Genomic DNA, 21,078 nt, shown 5'->3' with positions numbered 1-21,078 from the left:
TAATAAAAGAAAAGTGAAACAGAGAGACTTACTGAATCAATCATTCCTTCAAGTGCTTCGAATCCTCCGATTACAGGGAATACATGATCAATAGTGTCTGCAATTGTGGCCAGCTAAGGAACCAATACAGTGTCAGTATAAAGATCAAAACACCAGTAATACAAGTCCTATTTACGACTAAAACTATACTTTGCAAGGCTGTGTACACTAACCTAAAGGATTATTAGGAACATTTGTTATTAATACAATTATCTAATCAACCAATCACATGGCAGTTGCTTCAATGCATTTGTGGTCCTGGTCAAGACAATCTCCTGAACTCCAAACTGAATGTCAGAATGGGAAAGGTGATTTAAGCAAGTTTGAGCGTGCATGGTTGTTGGTGCCAGACAGGCCGGTCTGAGTATTTCACAATCGGCTCAGTTACTGGGATTTTCACGCACAACCATTTCTAGGGTTAACAAAGAATGATGTGAAAAGGGAAAAACATCCAGTATGCGGCAGTCCTGTGGACAAAAATGCCTTGTTGATGCTAGAAGTCAGAGGAGAATGGGCCGAATGATTCAAGGTGATAAAAGAGCAACTTTGACTGAAATAACCACTTGTTACAACCGAGGTATGCAGCAAAGCATTTGTGAAGCAACAACACGCACAACCTTGAGGTAGATGGGCTACAACAGCAGAAGACCCCACCGGGTACCACTCATCTCCACTACAAATAGGAAAAAGAGGCTACAATTTGCACGAGCTCACCAAAATTGGACAGTCGAAGACTGAAAAAAATGTTTCCTGGTCTGATGAGTCTCGATTTCTGTTGAGACATTCAGATGGTAGAGTCAGAATTTGACGTAAACAGAATGAGAACATGGATCCATCATGCCTTGTTACCAATGTGCAGGCTGGTGGTGGTGGTGTAATAGTGTGGGGGATGTTTTCTTGGCACACTTTAGGCCCCTTAGTGACAATCAGGTATTGTTTTAATGCCAAGGCCTACCTGAGCATTGTTTCTGACCATGTTCATACCTTTATGACCACCATGTACCCATCCTCTGATGGCTACTTCCAGCAGGTTAATGCACCATGTCGAATCACTTCAAATTGGTTTCTTGAACATGACAATGAGTTCACTGTACTAAAATGGCCCCCACAGTCACCAGATCTCAACCCAATACAGCATCTTTGGGATGTGGTGGAACGGGAGCTTCGTGCCCTGGATGTGCATCCCACAAATCTCCATCAACTGCAAGATGCTATCCTATCAATATGGGCCAACATTCCTAAATAATGCTTTCAGCACCTTGTTGAATCAATGCCACGTAGAATTAAGGCAGTTCTGAAGGCAAAAGGGGGTCAAACACAGTATTAGTATGGTGTTCCTAATAATACTTTAGGAGAATGTAGTACGTAGCCAAGGAGATGTGTTGCATTTTGTAAAACGTACAAGACAAATAAAAAAGTGGAGTGTCCCTTTAAGAGGTAAAATTTCAGTCTCAGCAACTCATTGTACAGTGGTGCCCTCTTACCTGTGTCTGATTGAAGTCCTTTACACCCACACAGTACACAATGGCTCCCATAGACCGTGCTCTCTGTGCCTACAGACGGGCAAACACACAGTAAGCTGTGGTACTGACCAAATGCCACAGCAAATTACAGCCTCAAGAAAACAGGCCATATCCATTCTGACATCACTGGTTTGTGTACTTGCCTCTTGCTGTGCTGTGACAAACTGATAGTCGTTTAACTCCCCGTCCGTCAGCGCGATGATAACACTGGCTGTCCCTGCAAAATAAAACATCATCCCATTTAGGCTTCACTCTCCCGAAATACAAGTGGATGTGTGAATGGATTGCAAGGCAATTCAGAGTGACACCTACCATAAGTTCCATGATATATTTGCTCATTTGCCTGCAATTGGAAAATAGGAGTATAGATCAATGATGCAATAATTGTGATAACAGTCTTCAAAAGGGGGTCATTATGAAGTGATAGGGAGATAAATGGGGTGAAGAATCGGGAGGTGGCCGAACACAAGCACCATCACATTTCATAATGAAATATGAACAGCCCATTGGGTTACATTGATGACAAGATAGTATGACAAGATAAAATAAGATTAAAATATATGTTTTACCTTTACCAATCCAAGGTTCATAAAAGTATCACCTCCTGGTATTTCTCTCCTGAGTATGTTTAAGCCTTTGGTAATATCATCTCTTAATGACAGATAACAGATAAAAAACACTGATGTTGTCTGGACAAGTGTAAGGGAAATACAGCAAGGCAATGTGTGTGTTTTGTTGTACCTCTTCTCAGTGAGTGGCATAATTGTGGTTCCACGAGTGGAGAAGACAATAAAGGACATCCGTAACATTGGGCTATAAAAATAAAGCATTAGCACATTTGATGAATCATGCACATCACAGGGCACCAATATGATACAAATAAAGCAACAATTCACCTTATAAATTTCTCAGCAAGATGCTCCACAAATGAGTAAATTTCAATCCAGTGGTGTTTGACACTTCCAGATCTAGAATAAAATTCAACAAAACAAAATGCATTTGAAACACGATTTGCAAAAAACACAGATGTTCAAAATCTTCTGTGCTCTACAACCTTAACCGCAATTACATAACAACTGCTTTCTTACCTATACAATATGTCAGAATAGAAAGTCCTTAACTGCTAGTCTATAAAATGTGCACATCATGCTAATTAATTACAGGCCTTAAAGTGCACCGAACAAGGGCTAATTGCCTTTGTGCCAGATGAATCTGCCTCCTGCTAGTCAGGAGCAACACCCCTTCCTCCTGGAGCCAGACGTTTAAATGGGAACAGATGGCAATGGATGAGCGTAACAGGTTGGGATACAAAACACAGCTGACATCTACATCAGCATCCAAGAAGGTTCAAAGCTCTATATCTGACAAGGGTTAACTTAGGAAACAAAACTGTGTGGACCTATAGCAATCAATGCTAATGTAATGGCTAATTATAATATATATAAAAAATACAGATCGTTTTGTAATGCATCATACTGAGTCAACATAATACTGAGTCAACATAATGATCAATTTCTTTATAAAAGAAAACAAATCACGTTTTACAGTTAATATAACTTCACGTGACGCAGTAATTATTATTAACTTTAACCTCACCCAAAAGGCAATGCAACATTCACGCAATTAAAGCAAAACTCGAAATCGAAACCACTGTCCGTAGTCCGTTATATAGCACTGGGCTTCGCGTCAGTTGTGATAACACTTTCCGGTTCGCCCGGTCGGTTTCAGACCGTATTTTTGAGCCTTTGAAGGGAACAGTGGAAACAATGCTGCTTTAACAAAAGTTTGTAACATATATCACTTCCAGAAGGAAGACCAAAGTTCACATACGGTGATCGCATCAAAGATGTAATTTTGACCGATTTGACATTATGACCATGTGATTCTGGGTAGCGTCGTCTTCGAGCTTCCGCAAACTGAGGTAAGTTTTTACCTGTAATTAAAATACATTTAAGCCGAGCAGATTTTATCGTTACTCGTCTATCATTACATATTTTTAAGTTTGTTTACACCAACCACCATACGCCGTTATAGTATCGTAAAGACGTTAAGAAATGTGTTCCAGACAGTTTAGGGCAGACGGTTGTGCGCAGGCCGATCGCCGTATAACATCAAAGTACCGCGAGAGCGTTGCGAAATACTATACGGAGCAATAGGCTCTCTAAATTCTCACGGTACTCTGATGTCATTTTCCAATTGGCCTGCGAAGACCCGCATGTCGAAAATACAAATAAAACTAAAAGTAACGTTAATTTTGTTTTCTAAGAATTAGTTTTATAAACTATAAACAATACTTTTCCAGTTCATGTGTTAAGTGAACTTTATAAAGTTAACAATAAATTGAAAATAAAGTTACTCCCATAGCCTACTCAATACGTTAAGTGATCTGCACTTTTTAGTGAGTAGGGAAAGGATGTGCACTTTCGATTCCAGTTTCCAAGTCGCCAATAATGGTATTCACGGCTATCACAAGAATAAAAAAAGGTCTTGACACAGGTTCCTTTGTTGATAAAGACCGTATACGAGACACTTTTGTAAACTGTGTAATTGCAGAGTCCCATCTGTTGTAAAGTAGCATAAGGTTGTAAATTCCCAAAACAAACTGAGACCATAACTGTAAATATGTTTAAAAAAACTGAAATTGACATTTTTGTTTTCATACAGTGTTTAGTAGCTTTGTTAATGTGTTAAGTAGAGAAGCTTAATCATAACACTGGCATTGTTAACAGTGTCCTCTCTCTTTTGTGTGTATAATATTACTGAATAGGCTAATAATTGTGCCACAGCATGTGTGATGTTATCTGAAAACACACCAGCAGACTGCGTAGTATTCTCCTTTGATGCAGCTTGATCCTATCTGTATTGTTGTATTTCCTATCTGTATTTCTTTTCTTATGAACTAAAGCTAATCCTTAGCATTATGACGCAGTATTTCGAGAAACTTTGCCCTGTATAAAGACAAAGCTTTTGTTCCACTGGTAATCAAAGATATTTGGCTAAATCCACCAGCGTCTTTTCTTTTTGCAAAATCTCAGAACTGATGGCTTGATATTTACCATTAGTGTAGGGTCACTGAGTGGCATTTAAGGCCTCCAAATTTCAGACAAAACCATTCAGCTGATTAAAACTGTAGCAGTGTGGCAAAAGCTTTACGATGCATGCAATCCCTTAGGTATCTAAATGCATTCAAATCTACAAACAGAAGATCAAACTGTGAAGTGTAACTAATAGGTGTTTACACTTTAAAAAAGTTATAGCTGAAGGTACTGATAATATTTAGTTTAAATTCTACACTTTTATATTTTAATGCATAAAGAAACAAAAATAAGTTTCAGTCTATATTCATCTATGAAAATAATTTCCTAAAATGATCAATCGTTGTTGTATTGTCAGTCTGTAATTTAGATTGACCTAAATCTGGTAGTCACAAAGGCAAAGCTTTTCAGTTTAAAACTGTTCTTCAGCATGCACCAACTTGTTTGAATATACATAACTCCCAGGTGCTAGAAACTATGCAAATACATCACTTACTGTACTCCTCACTTACGCCCACTATAAGAGCTCAGTACACACCTGAAAGCTGAATGCTGTTATATGAATAATATTTGTCCTATGCAACATACAGTGTACGTATCTGCACAGCTAAAAGCATTTAGTTGCATCATAGACAATTTATACAAATATAAAAAACTTTAATTCAGACAGAAACACTCAGTCAGTTACATAGTGAAACAAAATGCAATGCAGCTGGTTGTTACTGATTCATTGGTCACAAGAGCATATTTGAAATGCCAACAATTGGCTTGAGAGTATCTGCTGAACTTGGAAAGCCTGGCGTCCCACTGACTTTGCAAATGTAGACTGTTTTAGACCTTCCTCCCTTTAAATCATATTAAACAAAGTGATTAGAATTAGGAAATCTATTAAGAAGAGGTCTTGTGAATGAGACTTGCAACGATGGACAAATATGCATGTGAACAGCACCAGGTGAGAAGAAATCATGCTTATTAAATCGTTGCCAGGGGCAAAGAGTCCTGTCCTCATATCTGATGCATCTAAAATCTTTTGACAATACATAAAAACATCAGGATTCCACCATTAGAAAACCATATGATATGTTTCAGTCTTGCATGTGTTGCTTTTAGGCGTCTTATAAGCAGTACCCTAATGTGTTTTTATGTTGGTTTGGATTTTTAGTTTTTTTTGCATATTTTGTTAGAATACCTCGAAATAATTAGCAGGTAATTTATTTCATTATGTACCATTGCATTCGTGGCTTTTTGAGTTTATTTATTTTCATTATTCAGTTGTCTATTATAAAACGTAAGAATGCAGCGGCTCGTGCGAGTCTGAAGCGTCAGAAGGGTCGCGCAGCAGTGTGCAGTGATCAGACAATAATATGCCATAAATAAGAAGAGCACTTACTTGTCGAGGACAAAATATAAATCGAAAGCACCTTGACAGGACCTCTTCTCTTCCACGAAATGAGACTCGGCTCTTGTAGTATGAAGACAGGGCATCAAAAACCCTAACATACCGACAGCGAGACCCAAGTAAATCAGTGAACGTGCCATTTCATCTATTTATTCTCCCCACAACCACTACAACAAAATTGCATTTCAGATCATTTTTGCAGCAAATAAAAGAAACCCTTTTCGAGGACATGTATTCGCCAAACAATAATTTAAATTCTAATATCACAGTATATTCCGCACTCATCCGAGTCCGCTTCCAAAACGCATGCCCCTCCTCAAGGAGAAACGCTTGGAGGAGCGGCCACAGACCGGACGATGAGCGGGCAGGCTCACTGAAACTTCCCTTTTCCGGGAGAGAATCAGTAATACTATTCCAAAGACCATTGGAAATGGAGTTAGACATCCTAGTATGAACATGCAACATTAATCATGTGTAAATTCAATCGACCGCATTTTATCTGAAAACCCGTGGGGAAGACACCAGTCCAGTGTTTAAAGTGACTTAAACTTAATTCCAAAACCAATGAAACTGGACAGTGTGTCCATGCGAAATAATGCAGTCTCTGATGGTTAGGAGCTTGCGGACGTCATTGCGTCCATGTTTAATTATTAAGTATGAGAGAATAGTTTTGCTTTTTGTTTTTGTTATTTTTTTTTATTTATGTCTTATTTAATATGCCAATATAGGCTACTACAAATCGTAACACTTTGATTTTTAAAACTAAAATGAAAACATTTTAATAAATTAGCATAATTTAGTCTTGTGTGGCACGAATCATAATCAAACTGACTTTGGTCATTGATAATCCTGGCTTCTTATTAGCACGCATCAAAAGCTGGTGAATCACCAATCAAATTGCCACCTGGGGGGGTTTGGGGAGAAATGAGGCACATCCGCTCTCCCGGTCCATAAGTGCGTGACTGCTGCGCAGCGCCAAAGACGGTCAATAGACCATCAGGATTAAGAGACAGTCGTGATCGCACGATCCCTGTGAATACTCGCAAAGTCTGTCTGTTTGGAGTTGCACTGGAATACCCTACTTTAGGTGAGTTACAATTCTGACCAGATGCTTGTATTATTCTGTTACAATTTTAATTTCATGTAAAGACTGATACAGCGGAACATTTGCAAAAAAGCCAGATTTTGTGCAGCAGGATATAGACCTCTTTATATTTTCAAAATATTTTAAATAAAAAGTGATTAAAGAATAATTTAAGCACTCATTATTAAGTGATGCCAATAGCCTATATTATTCACTTGTTCTGCTGATATTAACTTGTGTTCTTTTAAATCCAGCCTTTCAGAAATAAAGCATGGAGCACAATTTTATACACCGCTCGTTGTGGACTAATGACAGCAAATTTCTCCATCACCACGTCGCGGATTTTTTCACCAGTGTACAAGTAACACAGGATGTAGCAGCTGGAACATCTTTCGGACCGTGTGTTCTTTACAATACATTTTATGACACCATTGCCTTCATTGCACTGAAATCATCTGATAAAAGGAATAAATCGTATGTTTTTAGGGTGAGTAATGATCAAGTACAGCATATTTAAACATGCATACACACACGTACATTTTTACTCTTTCTACATTTATGGTTTAACTGTCTGTTGTTTCAATTAAATTGAGAGATTCGCGTGGATAAGAATTCAAAAGTGGGCTAAACACTAAAATAATTATGTAAAGTCGTGGCAACATGTTATTACATTTCTTTAACTAATCAGAATAACTGAACCAATTTCAACTTTGTCTTCAAGTTTTTTTTATAGTTCTATACAATTTAAATTTAACTGAGTGAAGTCAATTTGATTATGGTTAAAAATGATTAAATTAACACCAAAATTGCTGTAATTATGTAGCTGGTTGCCAGTAACTTACTGTAGAATTAAAGACTGAACATTTTTCATGTTCATTTAACTTTGAACAAACTGTTGCCAGTAAATAACATAAATGTAAAATCTACAGTAAGTTACTGGAAGCTAGTTGCCAGTAATACCCATAATACTGTAATTTCTACATCATTTTTTACAGTGTGGGCCAAAGGCTCTATAGCAACAAACTACTCTGCAATCTTTCTTTCAATGGCGTGACTATTTGCTTGCAAAAATGTAATCTGGCAAATATATAATTTTTTATCAACAGGTAGATCCTGAGGCGATGAAAGGCTCCCCATTAGTAGTTTCTTGGCTACGACTGGTGCAGGCTGCAATGAGCACCGAAGACCAAAATACTGAGGCCTACTTAAAAAGTGGACAACTACACTTTCGGACTATTCGAGATGTGAAACAGGGAGAGGAACTGCTTGTTTGGTACGACGAGGAGTTGTCTCTTCTTTTGGGATTCGGAGATATAAAGTCAAAGGCCATGACAGACGGTAAGAATACCTTCAAGATCTTGGCTTGGTTTCCATTTCTCAGCTAACCTATATGGGAATTTTTTTAACCATTTATGGATAATATATTGTCAAACCCAACTGTTTAATTAAATTAACCTAAAAAGTCCATATTTGAATTTTGGATTGAAATAATTTAAACCCGACGTTTGGGTTTGTATATTTTACCTAACCATATTAAAACAACCAGCATTTTATAGTGCAATAGCTTAATACATTATATTATTAGCCTACATTACATACATTTTCAATCATGTATGAAACAATAGTTTGTATTTTAAATTATCTAACAAATTATCTAAATTATATTTTAATGCAGGCTTTACATGCTCGCGATGCGGACAGGCCTTCAAGAACGAGAACCCATTCCTTGCCCATTGTCGTTTTTTATGTGCGCAGGAAAAGGTCGAGAAACAAGCTGAAGTCAAGCGACAACGCAAAGTCGTCGATTTTCACAACATTGCAAGAGATCTGGAAGACAAAATTAGTAGTTCTTCTGAAGACACGGCACGAAAAAGAAAAAACGACGCTTCTTTAAGCCCACGAAGCAAAAAACATGTTTTACTGGAGAAAACCAACATCAATAATCAAATGAACACCATCAACAAAGACTATCCTCATTTTCAGCATTTGTCAGAATCTACCATTAAACTTAATTCAGACAATGTGTCAACAAATGATATCACTAAAAGCAGCGCATTTACAGCGGTTAAAAGACCACCAAGACTCGTATCAAACCCCAAAAATGCATCACAAGATGTCATGGCACAAAATCAAACAGACAGAGGGACTGATGCAAGTCTACAGTCCGACTACAGCGCGTTCTCGTTCGTTTTGCCCAAGAGCGCGCACTCGGAACAAAAGAGCGCGTTTTGTGAACACAACAGGCGCTCCGATATTCAAAAACGAGATGAGGAATGCGCTCCACCGGATTCGGATGATATCTCGGACACTTTTAAGTCAAAGCCTGCTCTAGGATACAGAAATGTACTTGCATCGCACCTGTTTCATGGTGACCTGCCAGGCACACATGGTGGAGTGATGGCCACCCCTTTGGCTACAGGAGGGCCTTTCTATTACGCACCCGAGCACTGGAGTGGACCTATAGGTGGTCAGCTGCAGTCTGCTTCATCTTTGACACTTCTGCCTCCTACTTTCACCCCGTTGGGTGTTTCGGTTCAGAACTGGTGCGCCAAATGCAACCTCTCATTTCGCATGACCTCCGACTTGGTGTTTCACATGCGCTCCCATCATAAAAAAGAGTTCGCCGCAGAAGCTCAGGTGAGGCGGAGGAGAGAGGAGAAACTCACCTGCCCCATCTGCCACGAGTACTTTCGAGAGCGTCACCATCTTTCACGTCACATGACCTCTCATAACTAAGGAGATAAACTATTGCACTTTACTGAGACAACTGTTCACGAGATGCGAGCGTTTGGTCAGTGGTCTTTGTTGTTTTACAAACATAAATTTAATGTTAAGTCACATAAGAGTTTTGCAGGGACATATATATGAACTACAAATTGCATAACATTTGTCCTATTTTGTGACAGATATCATTCATGTCCACTTTGATGGTTCATTGTATGTTAAGACACTTTTGGATAGAGAAATAGCGATGCTTTTCAGATTGGGTACTTTTAAAAAAGTGAATTTGAAAATATTAAAATTTGTTTAAAAGAGTTGTTTAATGAAAGTTTTTGACTATTTATCTTTGATAAAGATTCTTTGTCTTCCCCCATAAGTTATTGCTATTTTAATCTATGTAGTCTTTGGCAGTGGAAACCTACATTGCCACTAGGTGGCTGTAGAGATTCATAATTTTAATCTTTGACATAGTTGTTACTAATATTGTTTTAATTCTGGTATTTGTCACCCTAACAGTGCCTTACAAATGTCAGGATAAGTAGGTAAATGGGACAGAAGAAGGTTACTGTTATAAAAATGCTCATAAGCCTTTTTAAAAAAACTGACTGATACATAAACTTCACTGTTACAAACCTAAAACTTTGCTTTGTACAGAGATTTTTATATTTGAAGTTGAAATGACCAACCTTTCCCCTCAATGTATACTACTTTTTCATATGTATACTACTGGTTCTTAACATTTTTATCAGCACAATGACATAAAGGATGTTTTTATTAAATTGTTGTATAAATAACATTGTATTTCATTAAATATTTTGAACATATTTCCCAGATCATTGCCTCTTTGTACTGTTCTAGATGCTTATAATTCTAGAATTTTGAATTCATGTCGAAGGTTAATTCATTGAAGTAGGCCTACTTGTTAGAATGGTGATTAAAGGGACTTCAGCTTTGACTGTATGTGAAATTTCTCTCAGGCATATCAGCTTTGTTCAGCTGCTCTTCACAAAAAGGAAAAAAGTGCTTAATGTAGTTTCATAACGTTTTCAAAATGTTTCATTTTAGTAGCAAATAATCCGATAGAGATTAGCGCTCCTTTCTTAAACCTCCTAACTGACAATTTATGCTTCAATATATTAAATTTTTTAAATATAAATATTTTGTTTGATACGAAATATTGTTAGTGAAAAAATATTTAACAAAAATACTGATGTTTTGACTAATAATTTGAAAAATAATGCTTTGTGAAAGACATGCAGGATCACGCACAGTCCAGTAGAGTGCACTCTAACAGTTCCTAAATCTTGGAATTCACCAGGATTTAAATAAATCTTGAAGTCGAAATTAATTAGATACAATAAAATCATTGTGAACCATGCCATGTTTAAGTTGGATTTTTGTGTGAAAAACCACCATAGAAATTCTCACTTTAATCATAATTAATAAAGGTAGCGCGTTGAGAAAGTTCCCAGGGGTCAAAATTTTGACTTTGCTACAAAATTTAAAAGAAATCTGTCTCTCTTTAGCTAGAAAACTTTCTGCTTATTGAAGGGATAGTTCACCCAAAAATGAAAATTCTGTCATGATTTACTCACTCTCATGTTGTTATAAACATGTATTTATTTGTTCTGATGAACACAAAAGAAGATATTTTGAGAAATGTTGGTAACCAAACCATTTGTGGACCCCATTCACTTTCATAGTGGTAAAAAAGAACACCATGGAAGTAAATGGGGTCCACAAATGGTTTGATTACAAACATTTCTCAAAATATCTTTCTTTGTGTTCATCAGAACAACAAAATGTATGCAGGTTTGTAACGGCCTGAGAGGGAGTAAATGATGACAGAATTTTCATTTTTGGGTGAACTATCCCTTTAAGAGTGTAAAGGCTGAACGTCGGAAGATGTTGGATTAAATGAAAAGAAGCCTGGAAGTCTGCTTCTGACACTAATCATTTAAGGAGAGAGTCATTTACACACACAGAAAATCCTTTGTTCATTTTAAAGAGCTTCTTTCATCGCTGCCATTGATTGATCAGGCCTCATTAGGAAAACTAAATATTGTCTTTGGTTTTTAGTAGCTGTTGAGTATTTATATTTTGGTAGAACCTCCGGTGTCCTTTCCAACAGATTTAAATATTAAAGTATTTCCCAGTAGAACTAAACATTGCCTGAGGGGGATTCACCTGATAGGTACCCTTACTGTTTCTGTCCAGCTTTAGGATGTTGGCGTTACCGCTTGACTCTAAACTTTGTTGTTTTATGGTCTCTGTGTGAGACTAAATGATCTCCAATTCAACAAACCTTATTCATGCTGACAAGGTCAAAACTTGGCATATGGTCATAGAGGGGAGATGAAAACAGCTTCTGATTACATTGGAGTCCATTTATCTCATCAGTTGGTTGCTGAATTTCTACGCTACAGACCATTTTACACAAAATCAGTAAGCTCTAATAACACAAATAATAATTTTGTGAGATTGGACATTTCATTGGTTCAAAGTTTAAGAGGAAGACACTGATTCACGTTAATGGCTAAGCCCCGAACATGTTAACACCTTTAAGTGTCGTCTCTGTTCACACACCACACAAAGAAACCATTCAGCACACATCATTATGCAAAGAAAAGACACAGAGGACATTAATTAGGATGTCTTTTTTATTCATAGGCTTGTCAATTAAAAAAGTTTAAGTTAAGGTTTAAGTTTGAGCTGGGTGACATCATCAGTGACATGCCCTTTGAGACCTGATGCTCTTGAAGTGGCTTAAAGGTGGGAACTGGAGGTTGGAAATGTCTCTGATGTCCAGGTGAAGAAATAATATACTGGGCTAGTTGCGGATGCCAGAGAAGCTGTGCCTATTTATTTGTATTGATATGATTTGAATAGACACACATGTAGTGCTAGTATACCAAAAACAATGCATATGGTGCAAAAAACAAACGCAATATTGGCTTATTATATATTTTATTCTACGTATAAGACACGTTTTCATAATTTAAAACACACATTTACAAAAATACAATCTCTAAAATATAATATATTGAATCCAAAACAACAACTGTTATCCACACATTAACACACTTGGCCCAAATACTCCATGCATATGGCACCAATCCAAACACTAGAACACTGAAAAAATGATTCATTCAATTTACTCAATTTTTTTAAGGTAAGTGGTTGCAATCAATCCATTCAAGCTACATTTAAACAAAAAAAAAATTAGAAAAGCAAAACAAATAAAAAAACTTTTGTTTAAATGTAGCTTAAACAAATTGATTGCAACCACCCACCCCAAACAATTGAGTAAATTTAATGAATAATTTTTTTTCAGTGAATGTACTGTAGAAAATGTGACAAAACACAAGATAGTCTATTCACAAATGAATCTTGTGTAACATCTGTTAAAATAAAACAAACACACAGGAGGAGTCTGTGCTGCAAAATGTTTTCTTTAACAACAAAATTGTTAAAGTTTTTTTCCAAAAGTTAGTTTTATTTCAAAACTAAGCTCAGATTAGCCTTTAAACTGAACTACCAGACTGCTTTGCAGTCATGCTAATAGCTTTTGTAAATGCTTACAGATTATTTTCACCTATACTGGATTTTTTGCGTTCGAATAACCCTAAGACTAAGCTATACAACATAATTGCAAGATAAAGTTGTAATGGTCCCTACATCCAGCATTCTGAATAACAAAATATCAATACTGACCTTATGTTATATTCTTTATACAATAAAACCTTGTTGTACATTCACTATTTTACATTTGTATGATTACAACAGCCTCATATGTCATGCTGATATTATCTTATAAGTGAACGTAAGTGCTCATGTTACTCATATACAATGAAAGAGATCCCTTATGGATAAAAAGAGGAAATGAATATCACATAAAATGGAAGGTTGTTCAATACACAAGCTGGTAAGATGCAGTCCTTAAAAACAACCTCAATGTGTGCACTTTCTAACAAGTGCATACTACAGACAATATGTCTCAGTTCTTGTGTCCAAACCACAACAATGCCCGTTTGTGATCATTCCACCGATCAGCCAGTCTATCTACAAGCACATGTCTCCACAGACATGTTTGGGTAAATCTTCAATACAATGTTTTTGCTCTCATCCAGAAACAGTACACCAAGAGGTTTCATCTTCTCGGGGACACAGCAGGGCTCTGGGATGCCTGGAATGATACCAACCGCCTTGACTATGCTCTGGATGGTTGCATGGTTGGAGGGTCGGACCACCTGAAATGGGCAGAAAACAGAATAGGATGAGGTATGGTAGTGTTTAGGTATGCAACAATTTTGTGTTCCTTAATGCGGCACAGGGGATTATGCTTGACAATGCTCTTTTATTATTCAAAAGAGAAAAACTTGAAAACTGGCTCATTTCAAAAAAGAAAATGTGCCCAAAATGTGCTTAAAGGCCCTGTTAGGCATACAATTACTTTACTGTAATTACACATAAAGTTGGTGTGCTTTATTTGTGCTGGAACTGAAACATTTTCTGAAGGCTTTCTTTGTTTAAAATCTCTGGCTACAGGACTTGTTTTAAACATAGTCATTTTTAAATATTTCAACATGTCGAAACTATTCACATTTACTGCCACACTGTGGGGTTGCCTGACCTTTGGTATGGGAAATTCACACGTTCCCGCACAGTAGAAAGCATCGAACGACTTGGGAGACAGGATCCATTCGTTCCAGCCGATATCGGCAAAGTCCACCTTCAGGTATCTCCTGGAACAGCTGCGAGGTTCTTTCCACTGCCTCCTCCGAGCTTTCTTCATGGTTTTCTCATCAAACTTGAGAACCTGAGACTTGCTGAATCCATCAACATGCTCCTGGCCTTTTCTCCGGCGCTCTTTTTTAAAAGGCTTTGGCTTGAGGGCAAAGTAAGCGCTTTCCCACATATCATGCTGTTTGAAACTGTCGTACTCCACCTCGGGGAGCTCATTGTTCTCGATAGGATCAGGAAAATCTGTGTCCAGTTCGCGCTTCACGCGTATGTCAGGTGCAATCTCCGGTGATGGACTTGGCTGATGGTCTGCGAGGAAAGGGTCGTATCTTTGTAAGCTCAGAGCCACGCTGTTGGGCTCTGATATGGCCAGGTCATCAGCATACACCAGCAAGTATGGAAGATTGGACGGTGAGAGTTGGTCCTGATATCTTTGATACTTCTCTCCATAGTCCAGCTCCACTGACATCAAAAGGTGATTCTTATCTCGGGCCTCTTTTATAATGACAGACGCATCCTTGCTCAGCCAGGTTCCACGTCTGTGAGGAACAACGGTGATGTTTCCAAGTAGCGATCCTGCAGCAAAGCCAGAGGAGGGAGAGCGAAAAAGAAGACAAAAAGAAGGTAGATGATTGTAGTTCTGAACGCGACAAGATGGGTTCTTGAAGCGCTTGCAGAACCAGGACCTCTGGCGTGGCCGTTTGTCAAAGAAGAAGTGAAATGTAGACGTGAGAATCACCTCAGACTCCTGAAGGGAAGTAAGATTCAGCCAGTACAAGACCCTCTGCTCCACATTCTCTGAAGAGATATGAGAGAAACTGCTGAGTTACATATTAATTATGAAAATGGGTTTAAACAACAGGCTTTTTGTTCTTTGTGTATGGGTTTGGAGACAGCACAGGGAATTGAGGAGACATGGAGCTTGTAGACCAGACATATGGAAATGTTTATTTAGGTTCCCCTAAGAGTTAGAACCTTCAACACAGTCAGTTTTTTAATTGGCACTGATTAAATGCTTTAACAGACTGCAGAATAATTAAGACTATTGTTTCATGAGGCAAAATTCGAGTGCAAAAATTATTATAAGCATGCTCCTTTAAATGCACAACTACATTGCAACTTACGTAACAGTTTTGACAATACTATTTTATCGTACGAAACTAAAAGTTTTTTGCAACTTAAAGGTCTCTATAGACATTAAAATTCCCATGTTTGTTTTCAGTTTGTATCCCAAAGGTAATTTAACTTTCATGCAGTGATTTTTGTCTTTTTCAAGCAAACGAAAAGTCATTTCATAACTGCTCATTGTAGAATTTTAGTAGATATATAAATACATGCATTAAAACAGATACATGCATATCATCTGTGTCATTATTAAACCTACCAGGTTTTGCTTTAAAGCTTCTTACAGTATTTCCGTCTTTAGGTCGATTAAGCTCAGTGTTGTATTTCTCATACAGTTTATGCATGTGTTGCGAGAGCGCGTCTGTGGGCACGAGCGCGTCTGTCGGGATGTGCAGTAGTAGATCGCTGTCGCGCGCGCTTATTCCAGCAGCGTCAGTTGCTTCAGTTTCATATCCAACCCAAAACAGTAACAGGTGCGCCAAAAAGGTACATTTAATCGTCATTTTGAAAAGAAAAGTTATTTCCAAACGATCAAATTCCGCTGGTAGATATTAAAGTACACCGAAGGTTTCCAAGATGACAGAATCCTTGCAATGACGTTTCCAGTGATGCCGCAGTTCCTTTTCCTGTCTTTTTAACGCCGTGCGAAAATGAGATGGATACAGTCTCAACCAGTCTCTTGCATGTTATACATTACTTATTTCTTCTGACCGCCACAGTCTACGAAACACACATAAGCTGTATGAGGTGCTGACGTATCCGCCCATCAGCCAACGGGAGCTGCTGTTACATTACACCCCATCCAGCAGAAGAGCAACCAACCAGCAAGCACATTCAGTTTATGAAATATATTGGATTGAACGATGCTGAGGTATTTTAATGTTTTTTTGTCTTTTTACAAACGTGACCTCAAGCATGCTTTCTTTCTTTCTGTCGAGCAGTATAATTGCGGTTCCCTCCTTCCCATTGTCAGTTATTTGCTCTCCTCATTTGAGTTCATTTTTCCTTCATAACATAAATAGGAATGATATATAATATTTTTAATAGACTGTCAAGAAAACAATCTACGTTAATGCATTGAACCGCATAATCACCCGATGGATTTGTTATTTGATAGGGGTGGCAAAAACAAATAGTATTGCTAAACTCATTTCCAGTACATAAACAGTTTATGTGGCTTGATTCATAAATAGCAGATGGGTCTTTCATTTCCTAAGGCTGTTTTTGCATCAAATTGTGTTATATGTATTCAAATTACATTAAATTAAATCAAATCAGAAACAACACAAAAAAAGTAAATGCACAAATCCGAAAGGGAACTTAGAAAGTATATTTGCGATTACATTTACTTAATTTTATTATAGTGATTTCATTCAATACATGAAGCACACTAGGAGAACGGCCCTGTCACTTCTGTTATTTTGTGTGGAGTGTCTGCACTGCCATGCCAACAATGCTGGTTCTGTGAAAGCCCGGGGCTCCAGTGGAGAGACCATAACAAGCTCGGCCGTTTGGGTCATTGCGTGCCATTAAACACCTCCCGTGGCCCCTGGGGACCCCACTGGAGACCCCCTTTTTACTTCACACTTGAATGTGTCCCTAAATCTGCATTAAAAATCTGACGTTCCTGCCCACTAGGACACTGTTACTGAGTGAATCGCAGGATAAATCGAGTAGGAGGGGAGATACCTCTGCTCTGTTTTGTTTCCAGCTCTCTTTTTATTGCTGGACTGTGGGAAGGTGAAGCCATTAAGCCTCAGAATCCTACACCGCTTTTAAAAATGAATAAAAACAGAACAAGGGCGAAAGAATTCAAATTAACTCTGGTTCACAGAAGACCTTTGATTCTTGAATGTGGCTGACCAGTTGGACCTGAGAGGGAAAGCTATTCTGTTTAGATCCTGCTGAATAATGAGAATGAGCCTTTAATTAACAAACTAACTAACTAAGATTTGATGCTTATAAGCAAGGGGTCTTGTTTAGAAGGTTGCCTCTGTGGAATACATTCCCTTAAAGGTGCAGTGTGTAATTTTTAGAAGGATCTCTTGACAGAAATGCAAAATAATATACAAAACTGTGCATAAAGACCTTTCATAATGAACCGTTATGTGTTTATTACCTTAGAATGAGACCTTTTTATCTACATACAAAGAGGGTCCCCTTACATGGAAGTTGCCATTTTGTGCCGCCATTTTTCTACAGAAGCCCTTAACGGAATTTTTTTTACTAAGTTGTCTCCGACGATGACATGTTTATCCGGTGGCAGCTACCGTAGCTTCTCTATGTGTTTCAAAAGTAAGGGGTGAGCAGTGGACTACCCCGGTTGGTGGCAATACGCAACCTCACCACTAGATGCCGCTAAAATGTACACACTGCACCTTTAATATGTTTGTCCTTCTTTATATAACAGCGTGTAGTCCTGTGGTCTTGTAAAGCACACAGTTTTTTGCTTTCCTCTCCTTTCCCTCATTCATGAGCTTTGTATGGGGCTTGTTGCTAAATAAACAAATCTGTCTGTGGGTTGGAATGGGTAAAATTTCACAGATAAACAAAATTTAGCATTTAAAGCATCTCACTTTATTGTATTAGATATCAAATTAGTAGTTTTTTTTATTATTAACATGTATAAGGGTTCAATAAGCAGTTATTTGTAGTTTAAACTTTAACATTATTGATTCATTATTCAGTGATTCAACCAACAAAAACAAACAATATAATTCCAGTAGATGACAAGAAATTTATTTGCGGTTCCCTCCTTTACACTATCCGTCAAGCTGCCAGTTATTTGCTCTCCTCATTCGAGTTCATTTTGTTTTTGGTTGCCGTCATACCATGAATAACCACAATATATAATATTTTAATAGATGGTCGTATAAAATCAAGTGTGGTAAAATAGCCCAATGGATTTGTTATTTGATAGGGGTGGCAAAAACAAATAGTGTTGCTAAACTCAATTGCCAATACATAAATGGTTTATGTGGTTTGGGCAGATGGGTCTTTCATTTCCTGAGGCTGTTTTTGCTGTAAGTTAAATTGAGGGGCGAATAAATTGTGTTATATGTGGTCAAACCAGAAATCACATTAATGTTATTCCAGTAAAAAAAAACTTCATAATAGGCTTATCATGTTAGATTTGCATAAAAATGTCTTTAAGTACATAATTACATTCATATGGCCGAATCCAGAACCCCTAAAGGAAAAATAAACTATCTATTTGTCTGCTTTAAGAACTAAATTATACAAAAATGTATAAAAATTTTTGGTAATAAAAAAAGAGGACATTTTACACATATGCACATCACATATTATTATGGTCTTTTGGCATCAGGACAAATGTATCTTAAGTTACCATCTATAACTGTCAGCATCTGCAAAGAATTTCTGAAAGGAAAGCACAGTAAGTCATTGCCTGCCCTGTTTTTTCTTGCTTTTCCCATTTGTGTTGGCTATATGGGAACTCAAGTGAAATATAATTATCCCTGCAGTGCCTGAAATGATCAATCACTTCAAGAGTTCGCAAAATTCTGGTGCTTTTCGAACAGCACAATATTAACGTGCTAATCTTGCCAAAGCCCCCAATGGCAATGGGCATCTTTTCTGGCATTGGTCTCTTCCAGCATACCTGCAGAATAACAGTTTAAAGGGTTGAAAGCGCTGTTTGTTAGAATCTCTGTGAAGGGGCAATGATTAGTGTTTCTCTAACAGGGGGCCGGGGCCCACTGGGGGCCTTAATAAACTTCTAAGGGGGCCTCAAGATGCAGCCCAGTCACACAAAATTACGTACCTATTTTTTCGTGATCGTATCACGAATTTCTGTTTATGTGTCATTGTCACGTATTGGTTACTCAACTGTTTTGTACCAATACCAATACCATAAACCAATACTTCAAGTGACATCCTAACACAAACACCAAATCTAAACCGAAGCGAAAATGGTTTGAAAATAGGAAAAAGCAGTTGAGTAACCAATACGTGACAATGACACAAACAGAAATTTGTGATACGATCATGAAAAACCGCGGAAATTCGTGACTATAGGTGCATAATTTTGTGAGACTCGATTTCAAGATGACCTAAAATTATTCAAAATAAGACAAAAACAAACATTTAAATAACCTAAAGCATCTCAAAATCAAGATATTTCTTAATGTGTTTTGTTATTTTTGTATTGAATATACACATCTGTCTGGTTACGCCAAGTATATTTTATTGAGTGGGCGGGCCTTCGAATTTTGTAGTGGGCAATAGGGATCCTTGAATTTAAAAAAGGTTTTTATACAATAAAAGAAACAAAAATAATGCAAGGCTGATTTGCAATTGGATTTTATATTTATGATATTTAACATGCCACAGAATATTCCCTATTTCCTTTTTTCCTGATTTTGCCACTGAACATCAAGCAGCATGAAATGCATTTCAGGCCAACCAAATCGTTTTGCTTGGCTTCACTGAGCCAAGCCTGGCTAGGTGGGACGGTGTGAGTTTTTTTCTGTAAATGCGGATACACAATGTAATATGTCATTTTTGTCATGTAAAATTCCCTCCTTCCATATATGTAGCTTGAAATGAATTCGTAATTTTTTGCCACTCACACTTGCTGAATATGATCAGATTCCAATCGGATACCTCATCTGATATCCACAGCAAGTTGTGTTAATTTTTGATAAATTTATTAGTGCTATCGACACGATTTTCACTGTTTTTCATGCACCTGGAGCACGAATGTCTTTTTTCGTGGCACACAGCACGAATTTCTATAAACTTTTTTTTGTGCCAGTGGCATGACTTTTTGTATCGTGTCATTTTATATATTTTTTTCTAATTGTTTTTCCTATTTTTAAATTGTGCTTGGGATTAGATTCGGGGTTTGTGTTAGGATGTAATTTTATGCATTGGTTTCTACCAAAGACTGTAAAAAAGATGGAGGACGCCCGTTTGCGCTCTTCCATTGGTGAAAAGTGAAGCCGCCAGTGTCCCGATACGGCGTTGACATCTTGGGGCTTGAGTCTGCGCAGTTGCGATTTTGGGACCAGTCCTGCGCAGTAGTGAGCAGGAAGTAAAGCCGCGTAAGAAAGGCCCCGCCCTCGCTCTCTCAGAATGCGCATATCACACGATATCACAGCTGTCAATCATGACGTAACACCACCGTTTTTATAGCATTAAATAACTCACTAAAAACAAACTTATTTTAAAAACAAACACTTGAATTTACATCAGCGTGATAAAAACTACAGTAAATGACAGAAACCAGCTTCGGAAAAAGATAATTGTAGTTTAATTAAATTGTTTAGTTGGTCTCAGGTCCCATTGACTAGCATGGGGAGGCGGGGTTTATGAACTATACTGGGACCAGTCACTGGGGGCCAGTGAGACGTTTTGGCTTCACTTTTCTGGGCTTGTGCGACACGC

The 21,078-nt window shown here is 37.7% G+C and overlaps 3 protein-coding genes across 15 annotated transcripts in view; 1 reads left to right on the top strand and 2 right to left on the bottom strand.

The window, feature by feature from the left end:
- antxr1d (ANTXR cell adhesion molecule 1d) overlaps positions 1-6,280 on the bottom strand; it is a 30,460-nt gene extending 24,180 nt beyond the window's left edge. For 10 of the 13 annotated variants that reach the window (XR_008635146.2, XR_008635150.2, XR_008635147.2 and 7 more), the window contains exons 1-8: positions 5,988-6,280; positions 2,459-2,530; positions 2,304-2,375; positions 2,132-2,213; positions 1,875-1,905; positions 1,706-1,779; positions 1,524-1,592; positions 33-113 (exon numbers count right to left, since the gene is read on the bottom strand). Coding sequence is in view for 6 of the 13 variants with exons in the window: in XM_055170289.2 (XP_055026264.2) it covers positions 33-113; positions 1,524-1,592; positions 1,706-1,779; positions 1,875-1,905; positions 2,132-2,213; positions 2,304-2,375; positions 2,459-2,530; positions 5,988-6,136 (630 nt within the window). In the remaining 7 variants the exon portion in view is untranslated. Of the gene's footprint in view, positions 1-32; positions 114-1,523; positions 1,593-1,705; positions 1,780-1,874; positions 1,906-2,131; positions 2,214-2,303; positions 2,376-2,458; positions 2,531-2,650; positions 2,951-3,158; positions 3,473-3,495; positions 3,575-5,987 lie in introns of those variants that run through there. The other 3 variants (XM_055170291.2, XM_055170292.2, XM_055170293.2) reach the window with 3 other exon arrangements.
- Positions 6,281-6,524: 244 nt separating this feature from the next.
- znf488 (zinc finger protein 488) lies at positions 6,525-10,625 on the top strand. Its single transcript, XM_055170295.2, has 4 exons — positions 6,525-7,083; positions 7,335-7,567; positions 8,187-8,418; positions 8,756-10,625. The coding sequence occupies exons 2-4, from the start codon at positions 7,352-7,354 to the stop codon at positions 9,814-9,816; spliced, it is 1,509 nt and encodes a 502-aa protein (XP_055026270.2). The 5' UTR covers positions 6,525-7,083; positions 7,335-7,351; the 3' UTR covers positions 9,817-10,625.
- A 1,859-nt stretch (positions 10,626-12,484) lies between these two features.
- gdf10a (growth differentiation factor 10a) lies at positions 12,485-16,478 on the bottom strand. Its single transcript, XM_055170296.2, has 3 exons — positions 15,929-16,478; positions 14,435-15,342; positions 12,485-14,051 (listed from the first exon to the last, which is right to left on the bottom strand). The coding sequence occupies exons 1-3, from the start codon at positions 16,170-16,172 to the stop codon at positions 13,860-13,862; spliced, it is 1,344 nt and encodes a 447-aa protein (XP_055026271.1). The 5' UTR covers positions 16,173-16,478; the 3' UTR covers positions 12,485-13,859.
- Positions 16,479-21,078: the final 4,600 nt, after the last annotated feature.

This window comes from Misgurnus anguillicaudatus, chromosome 11 (assembly GCF_027580225.2).
Source record: "Misgurnus anguillicaudatus chromosome 11, ASM2758022v2, whole genome shotgun sequence".
In the NCBI taxonomy this organism is placed as follows: domain Eukaryota; kingdom Metazoa; phylum Chordata; class Actinopteri; order Cypriniformes; family Cobitidae; genus Misgurnus; species Misgurnus anguillicaudatus.
This window is presented reverse-complemented; position numbering and strand designations above follow the sequence as displayed.